This window comes from Acinonyx jubatus, chromosome D2 (assembly GCF_027475565.1).
Source record: "Acinonyx jubatus isolate Ajub_Pintada_27869175 chromosome D2, VMU_Ajub_asm_v1.0, whole genome shotgun sequence".
NCBI classification, from domain to species: domain Eukaryota; kingdom Metazoa; phylum Chordata; class Mammalia; order Carnivora; family Felidae; genus Acinonyx; species Acinonyx jubatus.
Window position 1 is genome coordinate 26,448,631 of NC_069393.1, and position 12,002 is coordinate 26,460,632.

General features: G+C 36.9%; 1 protein-coding gene across 7 annotated transcripts in view; it reads right to left on the bottom strand.

The window, feature by feature from the left end:
- The window catches only part of CTNNA3 (catenin alpha 3), a 1,731,503-nt gene that overhangs the window by 183,955 nt on the left and 1,535,546 nt on the right, over positions 1–12,002 (bottom strand). For all 7 annotated transcript variants that reach the window (XM_053207653.1, XM_027062103.2, XM_053207654.1 and 4 more), the window contains one exon: positions 3,619–3,711. In XM_053207653.1, coding sequence (XP_053063628.1) covers positions 3,619–3,711 — 93 coding nt within the window. The remainder of the gene's footprint in view (positions 1–3,618; positions 3,712–12,002) is intronic.

Here is a 12,002-nt window from a genome sequence, read left to right on the forward strand (position 1 = left end):
CTTTTAGTATTTCACTCTCATTGACCATGGACTCTAAATCATTATTTGTTGCTTATACACCTTTACAATGCCCAGTGGCATTTGCCACTGATGACAACAATAACAGATGATATTGAGCCACAACTACTGGCAGTGAAGTGCAGAGAGGAAAATGATAATACATAACTGTCATTCCATTACTAAAAAGTGCCTGAAATTCGTTCTACTCCGTGTTCTATACAGCAGAGTCTGCATTATTCAAGAATCAAAAAAGCATTTACTCTTTAATAAGAGCAGCCAGCAAAAAAGGACCCAAATGCATGTCTGATTCAGTAACCAGAAATTCCTCATGAAGCATGGCATGTATTCAAAAAATTCTCAACAGAGTCCACTTCAAAATTTTACGGTATCTTCCCAAATTGGATGGTATCAGGGAAATGTGTCAAAAGATATACTCAGTCCAATGGATACAGGCTTCAGGAATGCTGGATAGAATACAGAGACAGAGTATCAAATGTATATGAGATTGAGCATAGAAATATATTCCAAGCACAGAGACACAACTATGGAGAATATGGAGCCTGTTGGGGATGCAAGATGCCTAAGAGAGCTCATAAAACATAGGTAAACGTGATCATTTTGGTCAGGTGGTTTGGGTGAGGGACAGTTTAAGCTGGCCTGCCATGAATGCAAAATGAACTCACAAGACAGATATCCAATAAAAGGTTGTTATTTGAGTTAAATTGTCTGTACTATACCTAATTACTCTTTAAATTTAAAAGAAAATTTGTATCCTTCCTCCATTTCTCAGATGACTGCAGCACCTTTTACTCTCTTCTCTTCCATTCCATTGATGATGAATCAAGTTTAATGGGGTGGTGGTGGTTTGTTGCTTGTTAATAAAAGATTCATTCCACTAACTCTGTATTTTAAGTAAATTGATATGTGGTAATCACTAAAGTTCTTAATCAGAAAACATAATCCACTTACTAGACAAGTTATATAAAGCTGTGCCTCAGTGATCTTATTAGTAAAACTGGGATAATGTATCAATATATCAAAGTGAATGTGATATTTAGTTTATATACTGTGACTATCTTTTCTCGTTTTCTCCCAAAAGCAGAGTCTAAGAATGGAAGGTAGCTTATTCTGGGATGAAATCTTGGGGAACAGAACTGGGAACCTGGGAAGGATGGATATGGAAAACAAGGAGGGCAATTCCAAAGATATATTATCAAGCTGGTCACCATGGTACCAGTGGGGCTTGATCTCCCTCTGAATCCTTTGAGTGCCTATGGAAAATGCAAAATAGTCCATCCAAGGAATATAAGAGTATTCACCAAGGTTGCTCTGTGGAGTGTTAATGCTTCACACAAGATTGTGCATGTATTAGAATATCTGAATAGCTTCCTGAGGGATTCCACACAGCAATTTCAGAGAAGCCTCAAGGCAGGAAGTGAATAAAATCTAAGATATTCACATTTTATACAGAGAGATTTACTAGGGCAGAGAGTGGTCAGGTTGAATATAACATTGTTCCCAGTAGATGTGATGGGAAGGGATCTATCTTGCCACTAGGTAGTAGTGAGGGTGTTGCCCAGGGGCATTCCAAATGAACTGGCCTGTCAGGGAAATGTGCACAGTGGAACACAAATCCAGAATGCAGAGAAGTTTTGGGATGATTTCTACAAGGTTAGAAGCAGTGCCTTCTATGAAAGATTCTTAAGATCCAGGACCATGGAGATCATCAACTTCTTAACCTACTATAATCAGGTGGCCATCTAGCTGGCCTGTAACCCCAGTGAAGAACAAAAATACAAATCAAATAGTAGTAATAAGAAGCTTAATTTCTTGGCATATAATTATAAAGTTTATAAAACACTTTCATATGCATCACCTTCTTTGAGGTTATTATCTTTGAGGTTATGCTGTGAGAAGGTAAGATATTATTCTTCTCATTTTTCAGATGAAGTACTTTGAAGTTTCTAAGTTTTAAGGTCTTAACCAAGGCTTCATTGTATACATGTGATGATACAGAATGAGAAACATGGCATGTTTATCCTAATCCCAGCATCCTAAAAGTTACCTTTATTTTAACAAAATTTCCTCCTATCAATTACTCTGTATTGTCCTGACTACCCTCCACCTATAGTGGCTCAGCAGCAGCCTAAGTGAATCACTCACTTACTTGAAAGCATGAGCAAACTAAACTATCAGCAAAATTTATTCCCAATCCCATTGCCATTTGTAAAAACTGATCTCATTCCAAAGATGCCTACTAGATTTGAAGAAAACTTCTTTTAGATGCTGGGTGCTCCTAGGCAGTTCCCAGCATGAACTGGTTTCTAGAGGGCTGGGAAGTAATCCAAATAATCAGCAAGGAATGGAAACTCAAGAAAACCAACATTTCTAAGAAAGCACAGGTGTCGTGACTAATATATATCAGTTCTAAGTAATCTGAATATTTGAAAACATGGAACTTTTGGGGAGCCTGGGTGGCTCAGTCAGTTGAGCATCCAACTTCAGCTGTAGTTGTGTCTCACAGTTCATGAATTTGAGCCCCACATTGGGCTCTGCCCTGACAGCTCAGAGCCTGGAGCCTGCTTTAGATTCTGTGTCTCCCTCTCTCTCTGCTCCTCTCCTGCTGGTACTCTCTCTCTCTCTCCCTCTCAAAAATAAATAAATAAACTTAAAAAAGACATGCAACTTTCTTAAATTCATCTTTTTCTATCCACCTCCAAATGTAATGTCACTGAATTTAGCTAATTAATAATAGTAATAATGCTGATGATAATTATACTATCACTACTATAGCTACAAATAATAACTAATGATTATTGAGAACTTACTATGAGCTAAGCCATGTGTTAAGGGCTCTACTAGTTAATTTAGTTATTTGCACAATAATCCACATATAGAGAGTACTAGTACTATCCTCACCTTATAAATCAACGAACCAAGTTAGAGAAAGGCTGAGTTTCCCAGGTAACACAGTAAGGGAGTGGCTAATTCAGATGTGTTGCAGGACAATCTAAGCTGCTATACTATACTGCCTGGCTTTTAGACCCACGTTCCGCAGGCTGGTCTGCAGTTACAAATGATCATTGGCTAGGAAACCAAACTTTCACAGGTTCCCAAGCACTGGGTGCAAGTAAAGTGAGATACAATACCTCAGAGTAATTCAGAAGTTGTTTAGCATTGTTGGAGGTGTGTGTGTGTGTGTGTGTGTGTGTGTGTGCACTCAGGGTAAGGGGAGAAGAGGGCAAGGCAGAAAGGAAGAAAAGTACAGGGGTAGTTTCTCAGTTTTTCCCCCTAGAATTACAGAGTATATTTATAACTTCTTGGTTTCTCTTTTCTATCTAAATAAATGTGTGCACATTTGAATTCTATATTCCCATGACTGCTATAAACATCAAAAGTGGCATGGGGTGATTTACTACATGATCAGAAATGGTCTCCCTGTGGGCTTTCAAGGTAAAGGAAATAATTCCTCTCATGCTGTGGCCCATGGATTCTGAAGCTCTTCTTCCTGTGCTTCACAAAACCAGCCCCAGAGGCAGGAGTCCCACCTGTGAGCGCCTACATGATTGACAAGAAGAGGGCACGGCATATAGTTGTCCTCTCAGGGAGGTGACTTACCCGGTCAGTTTTCCCTTCAGTCTGAATGCTGGTGTGACTGCGCACCTCATGTTCCTCTTCCAAGTCAGAAACATCCTCCAGTTCCTCTGGGGTCTATAAAAAGAAAGCAAAGCATTGCTGGTGAGAATGCAAAATGGAAAACAGAGTGACCATACCTCAAAAAGTAAGCACAGAGGTACCAATATGACCCTGCAATTCTACTCCTAGAAAAGAAATGAAAATAAATACATGTCCACACAAAAACTTGTTAAAAAAAACTGTTCATAACAGCACCAATCATAGTAGCCAAAAAGTGGAAACAACTCAAATACAAATCTAGTGAGGGATAGATAAACACAATTCTATACAATAAAATATGATTTAGCTATAAAAAGGAATGGGATACTGAGACAGACTGCAACATAGGTGAATCTTGAAGATATTATGGTAAGTGAAAGGAGTCAGTCATAAAAGACCACATGTTTGCAAGCAAACTGGTGCAGCCATCCTGGAAAACAGTGTGGAGATTCCTCAAAAAATTAAAAATAGATCTACCCTATGATCCAGCAGTAGCACTGCTAGGAATTTACCCAAGAGATACAGGAGTACTGATGCATAGGGGCACTTGTACCCCAATGTTTATAGCAGCACTCTCAACAATAGCCCAATTATGGAAAGAGCCTAAATGTCCATCAACTGATGAATGGATAAAGAAATTGTGGTTTATGTACACAATGGAATACTACTTGGCAATGAGAAAGAATGAAATATGGCCTTTTGTAGCAATGTGGATGGAACTGGAGAGTGTGATGGTAAGTGAAATAAGTCACACAGAGAAAGACAGATACCATATGTTTTCACTCTTATGTGGATCCTGAGAAACTTAACAGAAGACCATGGGGGAGGGGAAGGGAAAAAAAAAGTTAGAGAGGGAGGGAGCCACACCATAAGAGACTCTTAAAAACTGAGAATATACTGAGGGTTGATGGGGGGGGGTGAGAGGGAGGGGAAAGTGAGTGGGTGATGGGCATTGAGGAGGGCACCTGTTGGGATGGGCACTGGGTGTTGTATGGAAACCAAATTGACAATAAATTTCCTATTAAAAAAATAAAAATAAAATAAAATAAAGATGAAAAAAAAGACCACATGTTGATTCCATTTGTGTGAAATGTCTAGAATAGGCAAATCTATAGAGACAAAAGTTTGACTGGTAGTTCCTAAAGGCGGGGGTCAGGGAGGAGGGAGTGGGCAATGATTGCTCATGGGTATGCAGTCTTTCTTTGGGATGATCGCAATGTTCTGGAATTAAATAGTGGTAATGATTGAAAGACTGTGTGCATATACAAAAAAAAAACCAGGTACACACACTGAGTTTTAACTTCAAAAGGGTGAACCTTATCGTATATGAATTATATCCCAATAAATTTTGAAAGAAAAAGAAAGCAAAATAAGTAGAAGGAAGTTTTTCTCTCAGTCAATAGCTATTTGGCTAAACATTATGTGGTTATCACAAATCAAGATGCTTACATGTGATAAAGAAATGCAATATTTACAGTTAAAACAATATAACATTAAAATGCTACCAAAAACTATCAATAAATTAAATTTTCTAGGAATTTAAATAATAAATATATTAACTGCAGTGTCTATCCTAAAGAGCTAACCTACTTCCATTTCGTTTTTTCAATTTCAGCTTAAACGTCTTCTGACAGGGAGGTGTCTAGCTCAGGAAGACCTGGACTGGGTTGGGTCCTCTGCCAAGCTTTTCCTGACCCCTCCACTTCCACTGTCATGATACTCCCCATACTTGATTGCAGCATTGTTTGTTGAAACAGGCAACCAGTTGTTGTTGCTTCTGTGAGGTAAGAAGTGGGTCTGCCCTGCCTATCGTTATATCACTACAATCAAGCACATCCATGCTTTTGAATGGATAAAGCAGAATTTATCAGTGATAGCCAAAAAAGAGTTGGATACGAACAAAGCGAAACATACCAATGGCAACAACAAACACTTGTCCTAACTGTACTTCCGTATTTCAAACTGATTTTATTTGCATTATGTTATTTCTCCTAATTCCTGATTGTCTCTTCATCTTACTGGGGCAATAATTTAAAGATATCTGTTATTATTGCAAATACAAGTAAGAGTATTTAACATGAATTAAGTTAATATGTGTTTTCCTTTAAATTATATATGAACCCTTTAATACAAAACCCTGGTGTGAAATTCAGAAATCAAACAGGTGTCATGAAAAATAACGAAAAGTGAAGTGAAAGATCTCTTCTGCACACCTGGCTGTTAAAGATGGGGGAAGGACAGGGGTTGCCTCCTCAGTCCAGCCTTGGTTTCCCTTCAACCTTGGTTTGCACACAGGCCCTTTGTTTATACTGAGGGCTGTGGAGGGTTTCCCTTCCCTTGGGACCACTCTAGAGATGAGAACTTGCAATAATTAGTTCACACTATAGAGTAAAGCTATCTATTTCCTACCACTAATGGCCTCAGATTCTTTCTCATCTCATGGATCTTTAACCAGCACTTTGTTTTCTAAGCCTTGCACTGAGCATCACCCAAAACTCTGCATGTACTGCAACTGACTACTATTAGATATTAATAGTTCCCCTCTTTCCAAGGCCTCTGATACACTTGAGTAACTGTTATGTATGTTTATCTCTACAGGCAGCCCTTCTTTTCTGCAACTACACGCAGCTATGATCACAGGGCAACTTATTCTCTTTTCGTAGGTGTTAGCAACATTAGTTCACCTCTGTGGAACTTCTACACAATCGCGTGTTTCATTATTAGCCATTTTTGTGTATTTTTCCCACAGTCTATTGAGAAAGAATCTTTTCGATTTCCCTCCTTGATACATCACCATCCCCTGAAACATCTGAATAAATTCAGTTATCAAATTCCTTTCCTTGGGTCCTATTGTTTTGCAATTGAAGGCTGTCTGGTGTCCTTACTGTGATCTGTTTCTTATAAATGCCCGCTGTTAATTACTTGGATTATACTTTACAATGAAGTGACATATAACCTCATTGATTCCAGTATTTTATTCAACTCAAAATAAAGTGACTTAACAGAAACTAAGAACTGCTGCTGTCAGAAGTCACAAGTACCATTTTTGTTGGTGATATTGCAGGAAGAGATAAGCCTACCATTTACGCCCACATACTTCTGCGCTGGTGTTTTTGTTTTTGTTTTTTTGCTTGTTTGTTTTTGTCTTTAACACAGGACTATAGTCTTCTTGCAAAGCCACTACAACTGACCTCTTCTTTTCAGGAACAAGATCAGTGGGGGAGTGCTTAAAACACTTGCTGGCAGCATTTTGTTTTCCGTAAGGCAAGCAGTTGGCTGGTATTGCAAAAATAAAAAGTCAAATATACAATGCTATAATCTAAATTAAGTGGAAGCTAAGAGAGAAATAAGAGCATTCTAATCCCTTTTGCAGTGATACATTAACTCTTTTAAGCCTCAAGACAAATAATAATAGCGTAAATATTTAAAAGGGAGGAGGAAGGCGGGGCGACCCTCTATTGTACACTCATCTGGCAACTCTGGAAGGTGCAAACATCTGGAAAGTGTGTGTGTGTGTGTGTGTGTGTGTGTGTGTGTGTGTGTGTGTAAGTGAGACCAAACCACCTGAGAGCAGTGTTATGTAGTAGAAAGACCCAATAATGTTGAGTAATATAGACCTAAATTTGAATTCTGGCCCTCCAATTAGTGATTGTGGGACTTTGGGCATTTTGTGTACCATTTTAAACTTTGGTTTTCTCAGAAGAAAGTTTTGGATAGTACTACCTAACTCTGAAATTTGTCGTGAGGCTCAAATCTACTAAGATGCTGTAAGGAAGAATTGCTTAGCCCACAGATAGTTAGAGTGCAGGAAAAGTTTCTTTCTTTCTTTTGTTGTTGTTGTTTTTTTCTCTTGTTTTTTTTTCTCCTCTCTCTCCACTATTCCATTCCTTACCCAACCCTTTATATTTTTGGATAAAATGTTTGCATCAATTTGGTTACCTCCATTTTATTCCAAATTTGTTACTCTGAATTGATGTGATACTCTAGTTACATTCACCCCATTTTGAGTATATGATGTCTTGCACTAAACAGGGTTTAATATAATTCCACACACGTTGTTTTCTCCTAAATTCCAAGTAAAGCTCTCTTTTAACCTGATTTTACTCATATACAAGAATAAAATTATCCCTTAAGTCAGCCTGGCAATGATTCACTCTCACATAGATTCTCAGTGATGATGGAAACAACTTTCCCTCTCTAAGCTGAGCTGTCTCTAGACTAGACCAAGAGGAAGATACAGATATCCTTTTTTTACTCAAAAGAGTGTTAATAAACTTAGTCATTATTCATATATTTCTCATATTAGAATTCAGGAAACCTTTTTCATGTTTTTCTATTTTAACTCTTGCTTGTTGTGAAGCCTTTCTTAGGTAGCTCAAAGTGATATGAAATTAGCCTAGTTTCCTCACTTGTAAAATGGCAAAAATATCACCTAATTCTTAGGGTTATTGTGAGGATAAAATAAGATGATGGACTGGAACATTATTCAGTGACTAGAAAGTACTGAAGTTTAATATTGTTTATGATTATAATAAATTATCATTAATTTTATTATAAGACCTCACTTTATGTGAAAGAGGCCAGAATCAAGTATAAAACTTGAAAATATTCAGGCTGAGGTTTTTACATAGAAACTGGAGCTGCAATAAACCACAGTGGCACATTAAACTTCAGAGTCAGAATCAATTTGTGGTTTTAATAAATATATATGTATATATATTTACTGAGATAGAAATGACTGCATTTATATGTCTTTTTTCCCAAGGAGCTTCATGCTCTCTACAGACTTTATCTCATTAATTCCTTCAGCATTTCTAGTGAGACGGTACGCAGGGTTATTACACATAAAAATTCACTTGCACAGACTTTATAAATGTTTAACATTAAAATATATGAAAAAAAGAAATTTGTAGTCACTGAAAAGGAAAGGAAAAGAGAAACGAAAGAAGAGACAGAAGGAAAGAAAGAAAAAAAACAGGAGAAAAAGGATAGTCTAGGAACAGGAGTCATGCTTGACATTTTCCTCTCAAATTAAGGTCAAATTCTAAATCCTACAAGTGACTTAATCATAAATCATACTTCTCCGACTATCCATTGCTGGTTTACTACAATCAAATAACTGCCAGCGCAGTGACAGGAGCAGTCTGACACTCGGGGAAGCTGTTAGGAAGGGGCACTCCAGGCCATCTTCCCAAGCAGGCAGTGGAAAGAGCATGCTCAGTCAGGTCCTGCTAGCTGAGCTGAGAGCACAGGATGATTTGGGAATGTCAATGTCAAAAATTCATTTTTATAAGAGAACTAGGTATGTTCGTAATATAATTTCAAATGATAGAAACCTAAGAAATGCCTTTTTGCTGAAAACACACACAAGCACTTTTTGTACTCTTCAAACATGGCCCACTCATCTGCTCATTCTACATCCCGGTCTTCGGCTCTTTGTATAGACTGCTCTATTGCCTGGAATGGTCCTCCTAGACCTCTTACATGGCTGGATCATTCTCACCATAAGAGATCAGATGGCCTATCTTCAGTCTTATCCAGTCTGCCCTGGTCAGTCTATGTAAAAGGAACCCCTTTCCCTACTTCATTTGTTTTTTATATCACCTTGTAATTTTTCATTAGCTCTCTTTTCATGATCATAACCTGAAATTATATTTTTCTTTTGTTTTTTTTGAGAGGGAATGTGTTTTTGTCTTGTCCCATTAGAACATAACTTTCATGAAAATAAGGATATTGTCTGTCTTGTTCACCACTCTGAGCACCTTGAAACAGCATATACTGTGTGCTCAATAAAAATATCTTAACTGAATAAAGAAATAAATGATTTAATGACTAATAAGCTTCGGTATCAATGTCAGAAGAATGTCATGGGACATTTTTAAGCTACAGAGTAATGTTTAATCCTTTACCTTCTGCTTTCAATAAGTGTTGAGTTAATGATTCCTTGCTTAAGGGAAAGTTTGAGGCAAAGAATCCTGGATTTTGTATTTTAAAAATAAAGACTATGGAAATTAGAGATAATAGGTTTTGTACAGAGCTCAAGATTCTCAGATTTGGAAGACTAGAATGAAATCTATGGGTCCCATTGAAAGTTCAGTACAGATAATAAAAAGACATCAGAGAAAACACAATCTTCTAAACTCAGACCAGAGTTTGAAGTCTTACCAAGGCCCATAAAGTATCATGGAAAGAGTAAGTAGTAAACCTGGAGGAGCTACATGGGCTAGGACAATGGGTACTCACTGGTAACTAATTTTAGAAAATTGCAAGAAATTGGTAGGCCTTTCTGATGTGTTGATATAGTCTAAGTCTCTAGAAAAGAGTCTCCAAAACCGAGCACTGTAAGCATCTTGCTCTGAATAATTCTGGTTGCAAGAGACTATCTTGTATGTTCTTGTATGCTGTGGGATGTTTAGTACTATCCCTAGGCTCTACCCACTACATGCAATAGGACCCTCCCAAGTTGTAACAATCAAAAGTATCTCCAGACATTTCCAAATGTCCCCCAGTGGGGAGAGGGTAGGAATCATCCCTGTCTGAGAACTAGAGATCTAGAAGTTTGGTTCACCTGGCCCAACACAAGTGACAGAGGTAAAGGGAGGGTCCAATGACTCTTTTTTAAATTTCCCATGAGCAAAGTTAAAACTATGTTAACTTAGACATTATAAAAATAAAAAAGTTTTTTTTTTTTTTCTCGTACATCCGAGTTTGTAGACTGAAGTTCATACCCCATATAATACCATTATGGTTATCAGACAGAAGAGGGCACTGTTCACTCATTTTAGTCTTAACCAAACACCTGGAAGATTATTTCAGAAGATTGATGACAATAAAATTACAAATTTGGTCACAGTGTTAATGCCTGCATTTAATAAGCTGCTTCCCTTCTGGGATACTTCTTTCAACTTTTATTAATAACGAAAAATTATTACCTAAATATATGCAGTGATAGTCCAAGTTTGTTTGATCAGTAATAAAGAGGTTAAAAAAATCAAAAGTCACCTCAACTAACATATTTGAATGTCTGTTTTTTATGCATAGACACATAGGCTGTTATGCTAGTTTCTGGGGATCTTGAGACAAAACATAATCCTTGCTCTCAGGAGAGATAAAGGGTAAGGATATTAAATGTAAATAAGAGATATTCCCTAGAGTTACATGGTTTGAGACTGAGATTGAATGGTGAGACATAGAGAAATTTCCTTAGAAATGTCAGGCAGAAGAGGGGAATGAGTATAAAAAACGTCAAGGTAACCTGGGTAGACATTTCTTGTATTATCAGAAAGCTGCTAGGGTTGTGTTATTGTGGTAGATTAATGAACTTGAAGTTAGGATACTTGGGTTTTCATTCTAACTTTGCCACCAATTAGTTGTATGTTGTTAGGAAAATCTCATAATTTTTCTATGCTTCAATTTTCTCATCTTTAAAATAGGGGTGGAAAGTAAGTAAAATTTTATATTTTCTGTAACTTCTCCAAGTTTTAACATTTTATGAGTTCATGCATAAACTGAAAACATAACATTAATCTGGATGAAATGTTTTCCAAGTACTAGGAAACTTCAATACTAGGAGATAATCTGGTAAGTCCATTGAGTTCTGTGAAACAAATTCACTCCAATTCATCATATCAATTAGAAATATGGTTCATCTCTGAATACATGTATCTCCTGACTCTCACAAGGAATGAGAAGGCATCTAGTATTACTATAACTCTAGTCCCTAACACAACGCTTGGCAAAAAGTAGGTGCACAATAAATATGGTTTTTAGTGAACTGATACAAGGAAGAAAGTAAATGGATAAGGAAATAAGGACAGATGTGAATAAAGACATATATTTCTATTTTCAAATGATCTATTAAAATCATTAGTGGTTTTTCTTCTTATAATCTTTCAAAAAATAATTCAAAACTTCCTCTATGTACTATTATCATCCCTTTATGTTTCACAAGCCATTTCATTCTTCTTTTCCAGCACGCTAAGAATATAACACCATATAAATTATTCCATATGTTGAAACTAAGAAGCCTAGGTGAGTATTACATCTCTTAAAGGCTACAACAATTGAAATGTAGTTTGACAAAGCTAAGTTGCAGAATATCATACACACACACACACACACACACACACACACAAAAGTAAAAGAAAAGAATACATCTATAATGCATTAGACGATATAATTAAACATGTACTCAGATACGACAACTTGGGCAGATAAATCCTGAACATGTAGAATATTGCTGTCAGAGGAGACACAACCTTAGTTGTTGATATACTTTTTATGAATTAAGTCTCTATTAGTTTGCTATTTAAAAATCTACCCAGGTC